Here is a 19,852-nt window from a genome sequence, read left to right as displayed (position 1 = left end):
ACTTACATGCAAGTTCAGTCTATTTCATTGCAAATTCTGATTTATGTTCAATTGAAAACAGTTATGTGCTGATGACCTTACCAGATTTCAATTACTGCTCAAAATTCATTCTGAGGAAAACTTCATTAACGATTTTGACCCTTTGTGTATTCCCTCGAAATGCCCTAGATTCAGGCGGCTTAAAACGCCGACAGTTTCAGATGCCGACAGTTTAAACTGGTCACATGGGATATTAACATCATCCTATTTTACAATTCCGACAGCCGAAACTGTCCACAGGTGAGGCCAAAATAATCCTGGGGCAGCGGACTATGAGATTATAAGTGATAGGCTTAACCAAGGAAAAAGTTTGAAAAATAATTGTTTTCTGTGATTCTTAATCAGTTTAGAATTGTTTGCGTTCAAGTAAAGAAGCAATGTCGTATAAAATTGTGCCAACACAGAAAACACAGAGATTACAAATTCACCAGTTACTCCCGTCACCCACCCGGCACCTATTTTGTCAGTTTTTACCCTGTCTAAGATGAAATGGCACCCTCCCAGCACCGACACCCGGTGTACAAGGGTTAGGGGAGTGAGCAGCCCCTCGTCTCACCAAGTAATTACCCCCTCCCCCCAGAAAATGCCCCTAGCAGAAAATAAGGGTTTTCAAATTCGAGAATTCTGTTTGAGTTTTTTTGTAGGAATTTTGGTACCCGTGCATTATAGACCACTCACTCAAGTTTACGCTATATAAAAATCGAGCAAACATACTGGTTCTTAGTTCATTTCTTTTAGCTTTACGTGAGACAAGACAAAGATAAGTGATGGAATAGATAGGAAATATATATAATTTGGGCTATACATTTGCAAATAAGGAGGTTGGGGTAAAGTATTTGGACAGTTCGAAGACAGAAAACAACTCTTACTTCATAATATGCAAAATAATTGTACCAAACCCATTTTACACGCAGATCCGCTATACTTTAACCCCTCCACCGAAAGTGCAAATATATAGCCCAAATTTGTTTCTTAAGTAACGAAAAAGACTAACGAAGAAACCATTTGTTGTTGAGTTTTACACATCGTTAACGGTGCTTGTGCCTTATACGCCACTCACTCAAGTTTACGATTTAAAAGTTTTATAGTTTGAGAAATTTACGAGAAATTATAGTTTCAAAAATTACAAGTTTTACACAGTGTAAACTTGAGTGAGTGGTAATATAAGAAACAAGTACCAAAATGCCTCCCCCTTGGGAAATAAAAGAATAAGTCAAATAAAATTTCAAATTTCGAAAACATTATTTTCCCGGGGGGGGGGATACTTACCTAGGGTATATTCCGGGAGGGGGTATTTTCCACCGGTGAGAGAGAATTTTCTAAGAGAGGATATTTTCTATTCTAAATAAAAAAGAGAGGATATTTATCTGAACGCCCATGTAGATTTAGACTAATTGGGAATTGAAATATAATTTTCTCAGGCTTCTGGAATCCCCCAAACCAGCACAGTGAGGGATATCACCCCTCCTTCCTAATAGCTGATGAGCAATAATACAAATTTTCAATTTATTTATTTATGTTTGACTCTTTCTCTCAACTCTGCTTTTTAAAACAGTAAAAAACTTTAGCGTAAAATGCGGGGCGTTGATGAGGAACCAGCCCTTTTCATATACGAAGTAATTTCTGTTCGTTTTAAGTTTTAATGTCGCTCCTTACTTTCAGCTAAAAAACTTGTTTTTGTTTTTATATTTATTTTCTGAACGTTTTTGAACCAATGTATGTTTTGATTTTGGCTCTTCGCAGAGGAGTAATTAACACGAAATTTGCAAGTTTATTTTTTTTTTTTTTGGCTAAATGGCTTTCTCATAGTTTTGATTGAATCATTCTGATAAAAAAAGGAACAGGGGGAGGGAGCCTAGTTGCCCTGCGATTTTTTGGTTACTTCAAAAGGCAACTAAAACTTTAAATTTTTTATGAATGTTTTTATTAGTAAAAGATAAACGTAACTGATAAATTAGCTTACGTAACAATTTTGTCCCAATTCATTAAGAATGACCCCTAAATCACAAAAGTCTTAGAATAAATAGTTGAAATCACTTAAAATACCTTAGCGTAAAGAGCGAGGTATTAGGAGGAGGTGAACCCCTCATATGCGTAGTAATTTCTGTTCATTTTAATGCTACTCCTTACTTCCAGTTGAAAAAACTTTTCATATTTATTTTTTCATTGTTTTTTTTAATAATGCTAGAAAATCCTGCACTCCCTTCATGGACATTTTCTTCCCCCGTGACGAATTCCTCGATGGAAAGTTCCCCCAACATATCTCCCTGTTGTCAACCCTCCCCCAACCAAAAATCCCCCTAAAAACGTCTGTACACTTCCCAATAACCATTACTGTGGGGAAATGTGGGAGAGTAAGCCGTCCCCAACGACATAGTTATAAGATTTTTCGACTACGCTAAATAAAATGGCTTTCTCATAATTTTGATCTGTTGACTTTTGGAAAATAATTAGCGTGGGAGGGGGCCTAGGTGCCCTCCAATTTTTTTCGTCACTTAAAAAGGGCACTAGCACTTTTAATTTTCGTTAGAATGAGCCCTCTCTCAACATTCTAGGACAGCTGGGTCGATACAATCACCCCTGGGAAAAAACAAACAAACAAATAAACACTCATCTGTGATCTGCCTTCTGACCAAAAATACAAAATTCCACATTTTTGTAGATAGGAGCTTGAAACTTCTACAATAGGGTTCTCTTAAACGCTGAATCTGATGGTGTGATTTTCGTTAAGATTCTATGACCTCTAAGGGGTGTTTCCCCCTATTTTCCAAAATCAGGCATATTTTCTACGGCTCGTATCTTTTGATGGGTAAGCCTAAACTTGATGAAACTTATATATTTAAAATCAGCATTTAAATGTGCTTCTTTTGATGTAGCTATTGGTATCAAAATTCCATTATTAAGAGTTTTTGTTACTATTGAGCCGGGTCGCTCCTTAATACAGTTCATTACCACGAACTGTTTGATTGGAGAAGCGCATCCACTTTTTAGCTTTCAAAAATCCCCCTCCAACTAGACAAAAATTTGTAAAGTGGGCTTGCTTACAGGTAACATTACCTATAGACCGAAGTGTATTAGTCCTTGATTCCTAGGGGCTGCGGGGTGAGGTCGGTATTCTATATTTATTGAACAAACTGATAAAACCAAAAAAAGGTTTTCGTTCCATATGTAGCTACCTGTCAGCAAGCCAACTTTACGCATTTTTAGTAGTTACGCATTCCTCCTCCCCCACGGAGGAGGAGGGTCAAACAGAAATGGATGCACTACTAGAACTAGCATTTCTAAGCACAAAAGTATATAGTACTATACTAAGTACTATAGTATTATATATATATATATATATATATATATATATATATATATATATATATATATCTTCTTTTCAAAATTTTTAGTTTAAAAGATGTAATTTTTCAAAAAAATACATCTGCCACCTCTCCCCTCCCAATTGATGCTCCAGTGGAGTCTTCCCTCTCTCCTTAGAGGATTCTTGAAAACACATTCTAAAATTGTGGAAATGTCGCAAAAAATCGTCGCAAAAAAGTTATCCTAATGTAAGGCTTATAACTTTTCGAAGCACTTAATCATAAAAAAAGAGTTTTTATAAAAGTATTTGTGCTTGCTCGACGGTTTGAAATTCCAAAACTTTTAAACGAAAATTCTTTACAAATATTTAGTTAAAGCCTAAACTCGGTTTCCAGATTTTCATGCATATTCAATAGATGGCGAACCCTTAATTTTGCAAAAGTACAATTTTTAAATAATTTTTAAATTCAAGGACTAGATTGTATTAGATACCTGCTATGGAAGGTATTTCGTGGGAGTGGGGGGAATGTAACCAAACTCATAAATAACGCAAAACAAGCATTTAACTTATGTCGGAAAATTTGGCTCTTTCTAAATGGAAAATTCCCTCATCCCAAGAAAAATCCCTCCATGGAAACTTCCTCAAATGTAGAATACCCCTCGCCAACGCCCAACGAAAATTCTCCCCAGGTAATTTCTTGCAGACGAATGGCTGAAAATTCTTCTTAGGACACTTTCATCAGAAAAACACTTCAGATTCTTGCACAATTCGTGCCATAAAACCTCCCCCCTCCGCAGGAAAAGTTTACCAGAAATCCCCCACCCTAGTGGAAAACTCCACCACCTGAAAACTTATCCATGGAGAATTCCTTCTGTGGTAAATCCCCCCCACACAAAAAGATCCTTTGGGCTATTCTTACCAGGTAAAAATTTCACCCGGACAATTTCTCATGACATCTCCATATGTAAAATTCGCCGGCAGAGAGGAAGTAAGACAGCCAAAAAGAATTTGGTATAGGAATTCAGGCAAATTCCCCCGGTATAAAATTCCCCCTGGAAGGTTCAGCCCCAGAAAATTCCCTCCCATTGAATAATTCTCCCTGTGAAAAAACTACATTAGAAAATGCACCCCCCCCCCTTAAAAAAATTATACTTCCCAGTGACAAATACTATGCTTCTTACAGTAGATTCTTACTCTCTACTCTGAAGTTTGGTTTTTGTCCAAATTTTGTAAGAAAATTTGTAATAGAAAAAAAAAATTCAAAGTGCTAAAAAACTTTTGCTTAATGAGCAAGGTGATAAGAAGGGCTCTGCACATGAAAGGGGCTGTTCCCTTCTCAACATCTCAATTACGCTTAAGTTTGAATCTTTCTCTCAATTCTACTTTATTAAACAGTAAAAACTTTAGCGATTGTAAAACTTACTTTAGCGATTGTAAAAACTTAGCCCCTGTAAAAGTGTGTCATTGATACAAATACCCCCCCCCCCCTCAAAAAAAAGTTCACTATTCCGAATGAAAAATTCTTTTTAGCTTATTCTTCATATTCTTACTAAAAAAAGATACTAATTTTTACTTTATTTCTGATCGTTTATTAATTCATTCCGAAAATTACTTCTATGTTGAAAACTTTTCCAAGATCCCTCCCCTCCATCGAGAAGTTTCTCGTAGATAATTCTAATAGATAGTTCTTCATGGATTATTTATCATGAGTTGAATGAGCAAATTTGTATTTGAATTCAGCCAAATTTTACCGTGTAAAATTTCTGATCAAAAGTCTACCCCCCCCCCCCAAAAAAAAAAAACTTCCCTTCCAAATGGAAAATCATCCCTGTTGAAAATAGCTCTTTTCCTAAGAATATACCACACTTTCAAAGAATCCGTCACAGTCTTTCCTCTCCGACAAATACACCCCCCCCCCAAAAAAAAACGTGCAAAATACGCCTTGTTGAAAATAATCACCGGCGAATCGTTCGGAGGGCGCGAAGTGCCCCCACCAGCTAGGTGTTGGGGGTACCGGGACACAGGGAACATAAATGACGACCAGGACACTCAAAGAGAAATTACAGACCGGGAAACCGGAACACAAATGACGACCGGGACACCGGGAGGATCAGGCCCTATGAACGGCCCTAGAAATTTCTGGTTGGTGGTGGGACCATTGATTGATTGTGATAAAATTACGTAAAAAAGCAAAAAAAAACAAAAAAAAACGCACGGGTGGCTCGTAACCAGCCATCCGTCTCTATATATATATATATATATATATATATATATATATATATATATATATATATATATATATATATATATATATATATATATATATATATATATATATATATATTTATTCTTTACATAGAAGGCTGGGAGTTCGGATTGGGTTCTTGGATGATGAATGACGGGAAACTCCCTTTAAGAGGGAAATTGAAAAATTCTGAGCCTACAATGTAAATTTTATGCTTTTAACCATTCCCTTCCTAATACATTGAACTGTGTGCACCTATGAGGTAAACACTATCAGGTAAAAAAAAAAAAAAAAAAAGCTGTTGCTACTTGCTCATATCATATACATTTATGCTGGTGTGGACAAGAGAGTTACGCAAGATACATTACTTAACGAAGCATATCTTACAAATCTCTTACCCCCCGCTCTTGGCTTCGGAAAGGCCCTCTTTTAATTAAAAAAAAATTGAAATGAATGAATAATGGAATAACTTCGAAAAATGTTAAACACAAGAGGACAGGAGAACCATTGCGCCGAAACTAGTAATTAGTAACAATGAAGTTGACCGCTCCATTTACATTTTAACATAATTATTGAAACTGTTTCCCAGACACAGAGCATACAGCATTCCTGCAATTGGGGTTGTTCCAAGACAGGGTGATTCTTATTTGGGCGTTTGGGGGCGTCGAAATCTCTAGGGTAAACTATTGGAAACAGAAAGTTTTATGTCTTGTCACCGGGTTGTAATTACGACTTGTAAACGTTTGGAAAAAAAGAAAGAGACTTGTTCTAAAATAGAGCTCAAAAAAGCAACATTTATAAGACTTATATTTTTTAATTTGTATACTGTTCAGAGTCTGGAATATTGCATTACTAAAAGTTCTTGTAAGTGTCTGTTAGTTACATAAAACAATTAGGCCTACTTCTGAGGACTTGTGTTTTCAGTTAATGGGAGGAGGGAGGTGTAGCCCAAAAAGCATTTTTGAGCTGATGATTTGTTAAGTTTCTTCTAATGCATCAAAATAAGGTAGAAATGGAGGTAAATTCTAGTTAATTGACCTCTTGCTATCACGAAAAGGGCTTAGGTTAGGAAAATGAAACTTTCAGGGATGGGTCTACAGGCTAAACTATATAATGGGAAGATATTTCAAAGTACCCACCTTGGTAAAATCTTAGTTAATTGACTTCTTGCTATCTCAGAAAGGGTTTAGGTTAGGAAAATGAAACTTTCAGGGATGAATCTACAGTGTAAAGTATGTCCCGGGAAGGTATTTTGAAGCAACTACCTCCACTCCTTCTCCCTCTAGAGGGGTTTGACCTTTAATGACCTTTAAAAATATGTGGGTCACAAAAGTGAAACCTTGCAAAATAGGTATTCTGCTTAATTGAAGTACAACAAAATTGTTTTCAGCTTCATAACTTTGCTCAATTCCATTTTACAAGGCTTTAAAGGTATGCAAATATATTTCCTAAATTTTGAAAAAAAACAACAACATTGATTTGGCTCAAAATTCTATTCAAATAACAGGAATTGCATTTTCAGAACTAAAGGCAGAGAAAACCCAGCTAGTAACTGAATATTAATGTAAAATGTTGTAATTTCAAAATTTCAATAGGTATAGACCTGTCATGTAGGCAAATTTTCAGGGCCCTCTAGAGGGAAAAGGAGTGGAGGTGGGTACTTTAAAATACCTTCCCAGGACATACTTTAGCCTGTAGACCTATCCATGAAAGTTTCATTTTCCTAATCTAAACCCTTTCCAAGATAGCAAGAAGTCAATTAACCAGAATTTTACCGAGGTAGGTACTTCAAAATACCTTCCCAGGACATACTTTAGCCTCTAGACGCATCCCTGAAAGTTTCATTTTCCTAACCTAAACCCTTTCCAACATAACAAGAAGTCAATTAACTATAATTCTACCGTAAATGTTATTGTATTTCAGGTTTATTTTTCATTGTTTTCTTATAGTATTGCTAAAGAATCCTGCGTCCTTGTTATTGAATTTTTCTTTCTCTGACATGATTCCTCCAAGGAAAGATCCTCCAACATAGCCCCTTCTCCTCAGCCCCACCCCCAAACAAAATAAAATCCCCCTGAAAACGTCTGTACACTTCCCAGTAACCATTACTATATGTAATTAAATAAAAAAAAAACTAATTTTTTAGCTGAAAGTAAGGAGCGACATTAAAACTTAAAACGAACATAAATTACTCCGTATATGAAATGGGTTGTCCCCTCCACAATCCCACGCTCTTTACGCTAAAGCTTTTAATTGTTTTAAAAAGTAGAATTGTGGCAAAGAGTCAAACTTTAGCGTAAAGAGCGAGGAATTGCAGAGGGGACAACCCATTTCATATACGGAGTAATTTATGTTCGTTTTAAGTTTTAATATCGCTCCTTACTTTCAGCTAAAAAATTAGTTTTTTTATTTAATTTCTGAACGTTTTTGAATTAATGCATGTTTGGTTTTGGCTCTCCGCACATAAATTATTAAAATGAAATTTGCATATTAATTCCTTTTTTGGCTAAATGACTTTCTCTTAGTTTTGATCAGATGATTTTGAGAAATAAGGGGTGAGGAAGGAGGCCTAGTTGCCCTGTAATTTTTCGGTTACTTAAAAAGGCAACTAGAACTTTTAATTTTAACGAACGTTTTTATTAGTAAAAAATATGCGTAACTTAAGAATTAACTTACGTAACAAACTTTCATAACCTTATATTTTTATTATGTATACTAGGGGGTTTGTACCCTTGTTAATACCTCGCTCTTTACACTAAATCGTAAGTTTTGTCCCAATTCTTTAAGAATGACCCCTGAATCAGAAAGGCCTAGATGGCTTAGATGGCCTCCAATTTTTTTGGTCACTCAAAGAGGGCACTAGAACTTTTCATTTCCGTTAGAATGAGCCCTCTTGCGACATTCTAGGACCACTTGGTCGATACGATGACCCCTGGGGAAAAGAAAGGACAAAAAAACAAACAAACAAATAAACACGCACCCGTGATTTGTCTTCTGGCAAAAAATATAAAATTCCACATTTTTCTTCAATTCTTCAAGCTTTTTCTTCAATTAGCCATGGCTAGATGCCCACACCTACTTGATTATAATTCATTAATATTATTTCAAGAAGGGTTCAAAAGACCGCTAGGCCAAAACCGCAACTGACACAAGAGCATAATACATTGATTTATTCCAAATTTACTGTTTGAACGAGAAAGACAGACCATTACCAGACACTTTAAAACTCGATTAATGTAGCATACCTTCTTACACTAATCTCAGTGCCATGTTTTATTTTGCCATGCTTGCTTGTTTCAATTATCATAGAATATTTCAAAAGTAAAATTTATAATTTCTATAGGTGGAAACTACGAAATCTCAGGCTTAATACTTAATAATATTATTTTATCGTATCAAAAAATTATAAGGTATCTCATCTTTTTTATTTTTCATGAAAATGTGGCTGTTTGAGAAAAAGAACTTGTTTTGGATTGAGAGATGTCAAATTTGAAGCAAAATTTAGCTAGTCAAGAGTCAAAATGTGGAGATGTGCTCAAAAAATGGCCTTTCAAATGGAGTTTCTAAAGTGCTCTACTTTGCGGAAGTGTAAGTCCATGTTTATTTATAATTTAAAACCGATTTTCGGAGAAGTAAGGTATATTGTGCAAAAAAATAATTTTGGTCTTTCTTTTTGCACTGAATGTATGTAAGCCGTCTCCTAATCTTATAGGATCACCTTGTCCGATTTGGTCACTCCTGGAAAAAAAAAACAACAAACACAAGAAACACATACGTGATTTTGTTTGTGGTAAAAATTTTAAATTCCGCATTTTGGTATATAGGACCTTGAAACTTGAAAATAGGGTTATTTGATGTGCTGAATATGATGGTGTGATTTCCATTTAGATCACTTGTTTTGGTTGCTTTCCCTCTTTCAGACATAGGTCATATTTTCACTGGCTCGTAACTTTTAATGGGTACCATTAAGCTTAATGAGCTGTATATTTTTGAAATCTACTTGAATGTTCGATTCTTTTCTAGTATGTACTATTATCAAATCTTGGTGTTTTAGGGTTTCGATTACTCTTAAGCCGGATCACCCCGTACTTACAGCTTCTTGCCACGAACTGTTTTATGCAATGGAGAATGCTAGTATTTTTCAATATTATTCGCATTTTACTTTTTATTTTAAGGGCTAAAAAATGCTTAGTTTGTGTTTAATACTAATACTGTTCTAGTGTTTCGAATTATATGACACTTATTGATTCTTATTCTATGACCATTCAATTTTGATTTACATTATACCTAACTCTCTGTTAAATGGTCATCATGTGTAGTTTTGCTTCAGATTAAAAATCAACATTTGCCTTAATAAATGAATTTTCGTTTTATCTTTGCGACATGAAATTGTCACGGGTATGTACCGACAGTATTTTTTATCATGAAATACAGACACGTTCCGAAACAAAAAATAGAAATTTATAAAACACTTGAAACCCGAGTCTACAAAAGCTGTTAAAAAGAAAAAAAATACTAGAAGAATTCGGTTGCACACACGAAGAGACAAAGTCAAGTAGTTTTTTCCTAGAGGCAAATTCAAATCAGAATCTGATCGTTACCATGTTCTAACTTTTAAACCAATTAGTGAAAATAACTGCCTAGCTTTCTGCTTGAAGTTAGTGGTGAACGTTGCCATCAGATAGGCCACGTCCTCTTTTTGTAGCACTGACAATATATATATATATATATATATATATATATATATATATATATATAAATCTACTGCTTGGTACCACTCCTAAAAGGGTGCTTTAGCTAAAAATTAGAAGGCAAGACATGTCACAGAACCCAGGGGATAAAGTTATTTACTAACGGTTAAAAAACGTGTATATATTATGTTCAAAAAAATTTGACTTTAAGAAATGTATACCAACTTTATAATATTGCTGTTATGAAAGGAGCCGTTCATAAGCTCTACTTTCTTACCACAAACACTTCATAAACCTGAATTTGTGCATGTGCAACGACATAGGTTTCCGATAGAAAACCAAGTAGCAAATTAGAGCATGGCTCTGACGTGTTGGAAAACTTCCTAAATTTCGTCCTGTGAAATGTGTGTAATGTTCAGAGAAACATTTTACAACTGTATTTTACCTATACTGTGAACCAAATGTTCGAGGATAAGATCATGCATACAAATCAGGCATGTTGTTTTAGATCCCCATGACATACTGCTGAATTGCTTTGGATGAATTAGTGGTTCAATTTTAACTTTAAACTATTAGCAACCTCACAGAGCAGAAGTGTTTTCTGCTCTATGCACCAATTATTTGCACCCACAAAACTTTCTCAAACACAATAAAAATACCACACTTGGAGCAGTTGGATAACTCCTTGGGCGAGCTGCCTTCGATTACGTTGGTCGATAGCGCTAATGGGCCAAGGAAGTGTTTTCTGCTCTATGCACCAATTGTTTGCACCCACAAAACTTTCTCAAACACAATAAAAATACCACACTTGGAGCAGTCGGATAACTCCTTGGGCGAGCTGCCTTCGATTACGTTGGTCGATAGCGCTAATGGGCCAAGGAAGTGTTTTCTGCTCTATGCACCAATTGTTTGCACCCACAAAACTTTCTCAAACACAATAAAAATACCACACTTGGAGCAGTCGGATAACTCCTTGGGCGAGCTGCCTTCGATTACGTTGGTCGATAGCGCTAATGGGCCAAGAAAGTGTTTTCTGCTCTATGCACCAATTGTTTGCACCCACAAAACTTTCTCAAACACAATAAAAATACCACACTTGGAGCAGTCGGATAACTCCTTGGGCGAGCTGCCTTCGATTACGTTGGTCGATAGCGCTAATGGGCCAAGAAAGTGTTTTCTGCTCTATGCACCAATTGTTTGCACCCACAAAACTTTCTCAAACACAATAAAAATACCACACTTGGAGCAGTCGGATAACTCCTTGGGCGAGCTGCCTTCGATTACGTTGGTCGATAGCGCTAATGGGCCAAGGAAGTGTTTTCTGCTCTATGCACCAATTGTTTGCACCCACAAAACTTTCTCAAACACAATAAAAATACCACACTTGGAGCAGTCGGATAACTCCTTGGGCGAGCTGCCTTCGATTACGTTGGTCGATAGCGCTAATGGGCCAAGAAAGTGTTTTCTGCTCTATGCACCAATTGTTTGCACCCACAAAACTTTCTCAAACACAATAAAAATACCACACTTGGAGCAGTTGGATAACTCCTTGGGCGAGCTGCCTTCGATTACGTTGGTCGATAGCGCTAATGGGCCAAGGAAGTGTTTTCTGCTCTATGCACCAATTGTTTGCACCCACAAAACTTTCTCAAACACAATAAAAATACCACACTTGGAGCAGTCGGATAACTCCTTGGGCGAGCTGCCTTCGATTACGTTGGTCGATAGCGCTAATGGGCCAAGGAAGTGTTTTCTGCTCTATGCACCAATTTTTGCACCCACAAAGCTTTCTCAAACACAATAAAAATACCACACTTGGAGCAGTCGGATAACTCCTTGGGCGAGCTGCCTTCGATTACGTTGGTCGATAGCGCTAATGGGCCAAGGAAGTGTTTTCTGCTCTATGCACCAATTGTTTGCACCCACAAAACTTTCTCAAACACAATAAAAATACCACACTTGGAGCAGTCGGATAACTCCTTGGGCGAGCTGCCTTCGATTACGTTGGTCGATAGCGCTAATGGGCCAAGGAAGTGTTTTCTGCTCTATGCACCAATTGTTTGCACCCACAAAACTTTCTCAAACACAATAAAAATACCACACTTGGAGCAGTCGGATAACTCCTTGAGCGAGCTGCCTTCGATTACGTTGGTCGATAGCGCTAATGGGCCAAGAAAGTGTTTTCTGCTCTATGCACCAATTGTTTGCACCCACAAAACTTTCTCAAACACAATAAAAATACCACACTTGGAGCAGTCGGATAACTCCTTGGGCGAGCTGCCTTCGATTACGTTGGTCGATAGCGCTAATGGGCCAAGAAAGTGTTTTCTGCTCTATGCACCAATTGTTTGCACCCACAAAACTTTCTCAAACACAATAAAAATACCACACTTGGAGCAGTCGGATAATTCCTTGGGCGAGCTGCCTTCGATTACGTTGGTCGATAGCGCTAATGGGCCAAGGAAGTGTTTTCTGCTCTATGCACCAATTGTTTGCACCCACAAAACTTTCTCAAACACAATAAAAATACCACACTTGGAGCAGTCGGATAACTCCTTGGGCGAGCTGCCTTCGATTACGTTGGTCGATAGCGCTAATGGGCCAAGGAAGTGTTTTCTGCTCTATGCACCAATTGTTTGCACCCACAAAACTTTCTCAAACACAATAAAAATACCACACTTGGAGCAGTCGGATAACTCCTTGGGCGAGCTGCCTTCGATTACGTTGGTCGATAGCGCTAATGGGCCAAGGAAGTGTTTTCTGCTCTATGCACCAATTGTTTGCACCCACAAAACTTTCTCAAACACAATAAAAATACCACACTTGGAGCAGTCGGATAACTCCTTGGGCGAGCTGCCTTCGATTACGTTGGTCGATAGCGCTAATGGGCCAAGGAAGTGTTTTCTGCTCTATGCACCAATTATTTGCACCCACAAAACTTTCTCAAACACAATAAAAATACCACACTTGGAGCAGTTGGATAACTCCTTGGGCGAGCTGCCTTCGATTACGTTGGTCGATAGCGCTAATGGGCCAAGGAAGTGTTTTCTGCTCTATGCACCAATTGTTTGCACCCACAAAACTTTCTCAAACACAATAAAAATACCACACTTGGAGCAGTCGGATAACTCCTTGGGCGAGCTGCCTTCGATTACGTTGGTCGATAGCGCTAATGGGCCAAGGAAGTGTTTTCTGCTCTATGCACCAATTGTTTGCACCCACAAAACTTTCTCAAACACAATAAAAATACCACACTTGGAGCAGTCGGATAACTCCTTGGGCGAGCTGCCTTCGATTACGTTGGTCGATAGCGCTAATGGGCCAAGAAAGTGTTTTCTGCTCTATGCACCAATTGTTTGCACCCACAAAACTTTCTCAAACACAATAAAAATACCACACTTGGAGCAGTCGGATAACTCCTTGGGCGAGCTGCCTTCGATTACGTTGGTCGATAGCGCTAATGGGCCAAGAAAGTGTTTTCTGCTCTATGCACCAATTGTTTGCACCCACAAAACTTTCTCAAACACAATAAAAATACCACACTTGGAGCAGTCGGATAACTCCTTGGGCGAGCTGCCTTCGATTACGTTGGTCGATAGCGCTAATGGGCCAAGGAAGTGTTTTCTGCTCTATGCACCAATTGTTTGCACCCACAAAACTTTCTCAAACACAATAAAAATACCACACTTGGAGCAGTTGGATAACTCCTTGGGCGAGCTGCCTTCGATTACGTTGGTCGATAGCGCTAATGGGCCAAGGAAGTGTTTTCTGCTCTATGCACCAATTGTTTGCACCCACAAAACTTTCTCAAACACAATAAAAATACCACACTTGGAGCAGTCGGATAACTCCTTGGGCGAGCTGCCTTCGATTACGTTGGTCGATAGCGCTAATGGGCCAAGGAAGTGTTTTCTGCTCTATGCACCAATTGTTTGCACCCACAAAACTTTCTCAAACACAATAAAAATACCACACTTGGAGCAGTCGGATAACTCCTTGGGCGAGCTGCCTTCGATTACGTTGGTCGATAGCGCTAATGGGCCAAGGAAGTGTTTTCTGCTCTATGCACCAATTGTTTGCACCCACAAAACTTTCTCAAACACAATAAAAATACCACACTTGGAGCAGTCGGATAACTCCTTGGGCGAGCTGCCTTCGATTACGTTGGTCGATAGCGCTAATGGGCCAAGGAAGTGTTTTCTGCTCTATGCACCAATTATTTGCACCCACAAAACTTTCTCAAACACAATAAAAATACCACACTTGGAGCAGTCGGATAACTCCTTGGTCGAGCTGCCTTCGATTACGTTGGTCGATAGCGCTAATGGGCCAAGGAAGTGTTTTCTGCTCTATGCACAAATTGTTTGCACCCACAAGACTTGCCCACACCTACTTGATTATAATTCAATAATATTATTTCAAGAAGGGTTCAAGGAACCGCTAGGCCAAAACCGCAACTGACACAAGAGCATAATACATTGATTTATTCCAAATTTACTGTTTGAACGAGAAAGACAGACCATTACCAGACACTTTAGAACTGGATTAATGTAGCACACCTTCTTACACTAATCTCAGTGCCATGTTTTATTTTGCCATGCTTGCTTGTTTCAATCATCATAGAATATTTATCATAGAATAAAAGTAAATTTATAATTTATATAGGAGGAAACTACGAAATCACAGGCTTAATACTTAATAATATTATTTTATTGTATCAAAAAATTATAAGGAAACTCATCTTTTTCATTTTTCATGAAAATGTGGCTGTTTGAGAAAAAGAATCTGTTTTGGATTGAGAGATGTCAAATTTGAAGCAAAATTTAGCTAGTCAAGAGTCAAAATGTTGAGATGTGCTCAAAAATGGCCTTTCAAATAGTTTCTAAAGTACTCTTCTTTAAGCAAGGGTAAGTCCATGTTTATTTATAACTTAAAACCGCATTGCGGAGAAGTAAGGTATATTGTGCAAAAAATAATTTAGTTCTTTCTTTTTGCACCGAATGTATGTAAGCCGTCTCCCAATCTTATAGGATCACCTTGTCCGATTTGGTCACTCCTGGAAAAAAAACAACAAACACAAGAAACACATACGTGATTTTGTTTGTGGTAAAAAATTTTTAATTCCGCATTTTGGCATATAGGATCTTGAAACTTGAAAATAGGGTTATTTGATGTGCTGAATATGATGGTGTGATTTCCATTTAGATAACCTGTTTTGGTTGCTTTCCCTCTTTCAGACATAGGTCATATTTTCACTGGCTCGTAACTTTTAATGGGTACCATTAAGCTTAATGAGCTGTATATTTTTGAAATCTACTTGAATGTTCGATTCTTTTGTAGTATGTACTATTATCAAATATTTGTGTTTTAGGGTTTCGATTACTCTTGATCCGGGTCACCCGGTACTTACAGCTTGTTGCCACGAACTGTTTGATGCAATGGAGAATGCTAGTATTTTTCAATATTATTCGCATTTTACTTTTTAATTTCAGGGCTAAAAAATGATTAGTTTGTGTTTAATACTAATACTGTTCTAGTGTTTCGAATTATATGAAACTTATTGATTCGTATTCTATGACCATTCAATTTTGATTGACATTATACCTAACTGTCTGTTAAATGGTCATCATGTGTAGTTTTGCTTCAGATTAAAAATCACCATTTGCCTTAATAAATGAATTTTCGTTTTATCTTTGCGACATGAAATTTTCACGGGTATGTACCGACAGTATTTTTTATCATGAAATACAGACAAGTTCCGAAACAAAAAATGGAAATTCATAAAACACTTGAAACCCGAGTCTACAAAAGCTGTTAAAAAAAAAAAAAAAAAAAAAAAAAAAAAAAAAAAAAAAAAAAAAAAAAAAAAAAAAAACAAGAAGAATTCGGTTGCACACACGAAGGGACAAAGTCAAGGAGTTTTTTCCTAGAGGCAAATTCAAATCAGAATCTGATCGTTACCATGTTCTAACTTTTAAACCAATTAATGAAAATAACTGCCTAGCTTTCTGCTGAGAAGTTAGAGGTGAACGTTGCCATCAGATAGGCCACGTTCTCTTTTTGTAGCATTGACAAATATATATATATATATATATATATATATATATATATATATATATATATATATATATATATATATATATATATATATATATATATATATATATATATATATATATATATATATATATATATATATATATATATATATATATATATATATATATAAATCTTCTGCATGGTACCACTCCTAAAAGGGTGCTTTAGCTAAAAATTAGAAGACAAGAGATGTCAGAGAATTCTGGGGATAAAGTTATTTACTAACGTTTAAAAAACGTGTATGTTATGTTCAAAAAAATTTGACTTCAAGAAATGTATACCAACTTTATAATATTGCTGTTATGAAAGGGGCCGTTGATAAGCTCTAATTTTTTTAAAAATGAAGGAATTATGACATCAAAAGGTACTTGTAATACTATTCCTTTATCTGTGCCATAAAACATAGTAAATAAAACAAGAAAATGAACCCGATTCGGGTAGATTTAATGAATGTTGACAAAAGCATCTACGAGCCAAGGAAAAACGTCTTTCTTTTAGATTCACGAATTTTTTTTTATTGATTATATAGTGATTCAATAAGAGCCGTCTTTTTCTTCTATTGTTATTGTCTATCAAAGACCCAAAAAAAACAGTGTAATCATTTGGTGTAGTAGGTCAGAGTAAATGACTTGATGACGTCAAACAATAAAGCCTAAATGTATTGTAAGGTATATGTAATGTTGTTTAACATGTACAGCAATTAAAATTTTGAAGTGCCCCTCTCCCCAAAACAGATTTAATGTTAGCTTTGAGGCTTTTTATAAATATGAATTTTTCTGAGCAAAATATACGAAATAGGTACGGAACTCATTCAGCTTCAATCCTAGCTGTAAGAGAAAATGATTATTCCAGCTAAGGCTCTATAAATTGTTCACATAATTGACCATACTTCTGAAAGTTGCTCGTCGAAAAAGTACAATACATGGCCATATTCAAATATTCAATCTGTAGTTCGTGCCTATTTTTAGTCTATGAACTGTCAATTCTTTTTTGTGTAAATAAAAAAAAAACAATTGAAAATCAGGAGCAGCATTAAAAGTAAAAACGAACAGGAACTATACCGCATATAAGGGGGGGGGGTCATACTTTGTTCTTTATATTGCTCCTAGATACCTTTCTATTTATGCTAGTGCTTTTAGTCCTTTTGAAAGAGCTTTTTATTCTAATGAACTCCCTCATATATGGCCTAATTTCCCACTATTTTCAGTTTAGGGATGCTCCTTACTTTCAGTCGAAAAAACTATTATTGAGTTTCTGATTATTTTTTAAATAATTCTGGTAAATCTGATATTCCCTTCATGAAAAATTCACTTTGTTCATGGGAAACTTGTCCTTGAAAAGTTCTCTAATGTAAACTAACCCCCCCCCCCGTAAAATTCCCCATGGACAATTCTATCCTCTTAAAATTTCATCAGACTAGTTCATGCTTTCATTTGAAAAAAAAAAATTCAAACACTATGTTTGGCGAAGCTTTAAGCAGGGATCTAACCTTGATAATGTCATAACAACTCAAATAAAACCGTAAATAACAATTAGAAGAGACCAAAGGAAACTGCCTAGGATCCAAGGAACCGCCAAGGAAACTGGCTGATTAGACCTAAGATGGAACCGGGGAAGAAAAAAAAACTTTAAGTTTGATTTCTTTTGTACTTAAAGATTAAATCAGATATAGCACTTTGGTTCAGGTTGAGTCAACCACACTCTTATAGTGTTATAATTTTTTTCGTAGGAAAACGTGAAGCAAAGATTAGTCGATTAATCCCAATTTTACAGAAGAGATAAGCGGCTACAAAAAGGTTATTGAGTTACGCTACCTTTCTCTGTCAATGGCACATCAGTGTACTATTGCCCCCCCCCCCTTCTCAGACAGATCAGTATAATATTAGGGAAATATATGAAACAGTATTTAAACATTTTGATGAAGGAACTTCGGTAGAAAGATAATAAGAAATGACTATAAGAAAAAAACATTTTATTTTGTTAATTCGTTAGTGTTTAATTTTACTCTGACATATCATCTCAGAATGTGACAGTCCTTACTGTTTCTCCTAGATTATACTTCCCTAAATTTCAAATTATTTGTATTTTACTTTAAAAGGAATAGAAACGATAGTCTTCTTTATGATAATTTCTGTCTATATGCCCTTAAGCAAAAATACATCTTAGTCGAAAAAAAAACAATAAAGAGAACACTTAGATTATAATTTTACGGTTTAGTCTTTGTTGTCTTTGTTAGTCTTTGTTGTGAAACTTTTTGCAAAATAAAATGTATATTTTGGGGGAGAGGGTTTGGGTTTCCTTTTAAGTTCTGTCTTTGCCTAAGTACAAGTATATGAAAACTTCAGTGGTTAACTTGTTTGAGCTATTTATAGATTTTTTGCATGGGCTAAGGAGCAATTTGATCTGTTCATCTGATTTTTTTTCGCTCTACTTTCATTATAATCATTTTTTCTTGAAAGTCTTTTCACATGGGCTCAAATGAACTTAATTATTCAAATAGTTTTCATGTAAGCAGCAGAGAAAATACTAAATGTAAGCCCAAATATAGAATCAGAATAATATTAAACCGCTAATCAAGATTTGTGGATGCCAAGTCGCCAGAAAATTTGATTCTGGGAAAGTGTTTTTTAATATTAAGTAATTAATTAATTAATGACATTATTTTCAGGAAATTGGGATTCGAAAAGATCCTAGAAGATTAATGGACAGAACGAATGAAGGAAGAAATAATGCATAATCATGGCTGAAGGTTTTGAAGGATTGTAGTGTCAAACTATTCTCTGAAATTTTATAAGTTGCATATTTTTAATGATGTCTTTTGCTTAGCTGCAGCCTAAGATAAGTTAAAGAAGCTGTGGTGTTTTTTGCCTTTGTATTATGTGTAAATCTCTATTCTAGTTTCGAATCATTAGGTTAAAGATAAACCTTCAAACGGGACAATCAAATTAGGTAGCTATATGCACAAAATTGGGATATTTTTCATCTTAACAACAGTAAATTCGTTCAATGAAATAAGTTGGTTTAATGCTTCGTAAAAGCTGCCATCAATAAGTGTTTTTTTAAATATAAATACTTTTTCAATATTCAGTTACAAAGTCAGATTACAAATCATGGGTTGAAACAAAGAAATTCTGCCCATATTTTTGAGTTTGAATTCTCGACACAGTGGGAATTAAAAAGAGAATATATTGTGTATATGCCCAGTATTTAAATAAAACTTAGATCTAACAAAAAACTTGTAGCATTCAATTGAAATAGCCAATGCTATACATTCTCTATTGAACTAACCTATTGCTCATAAGATAATTGCTTTGCTTCGGGCCATTTGCTTGTTTTGTTTAATTATATTAATAAAACCATCTTTCTCTCTCTCTAAAAAAAAAAAAAAAATGATGGCTGCCAAAGTAAATGTTCCGAAATACGTGTTCCAAAAAACGCATAGTTCATTCTTTGTTTTGTTGATAGATAATT

At 35.9% G+C, this 19,852-nt stretch overlaps 1 protein-coding gene across 1 annotated transcript in view; it reads left to right on the top strand.

The window, feature by feature from the left end:
• The window catches only part of LOC136025568 (uncharacterized), a 31,167-nt gene extending 11,922 nt beyond the window's left edge, over positions 1–19,245 (top strand). The window contains exons 3-4 of the mRNA XM_065701594.1: positions 13,280–15,189; positions 19,050–19,245. Coding sequence (XP_065557666.1) covers positions 13,280–14,743 — 1,464 coding nt within the window. The 3' untranslated portion in view covers positions 14,744–15,189; positions 19,050–19,245. The remainder of the gene's footprint in view (positions 1–13,279; positions 15,190–19,049) is intronic.
• The last annotated feature ends 607 nt before the right edge of the window (positions 19,246–19,852 follow it).

The sequence above is a fragment of the Artemia franciscana genome, chromosome 3, assembly GCF_032884065.1.
Source record: "Artemia franciscana chromosome 3, ASM3288406v1, whole genome shotgun sequence".
Taxonomy (NCBI): Eukaryota; Metazoa; Arthropoda; class Branchiopoda; order Anostraca; family Artemiidae; genus Artemia; species Artemia franciscana.
This window is presented reverse-complemented; position numbering and strand designations above follow the sequence as displayed.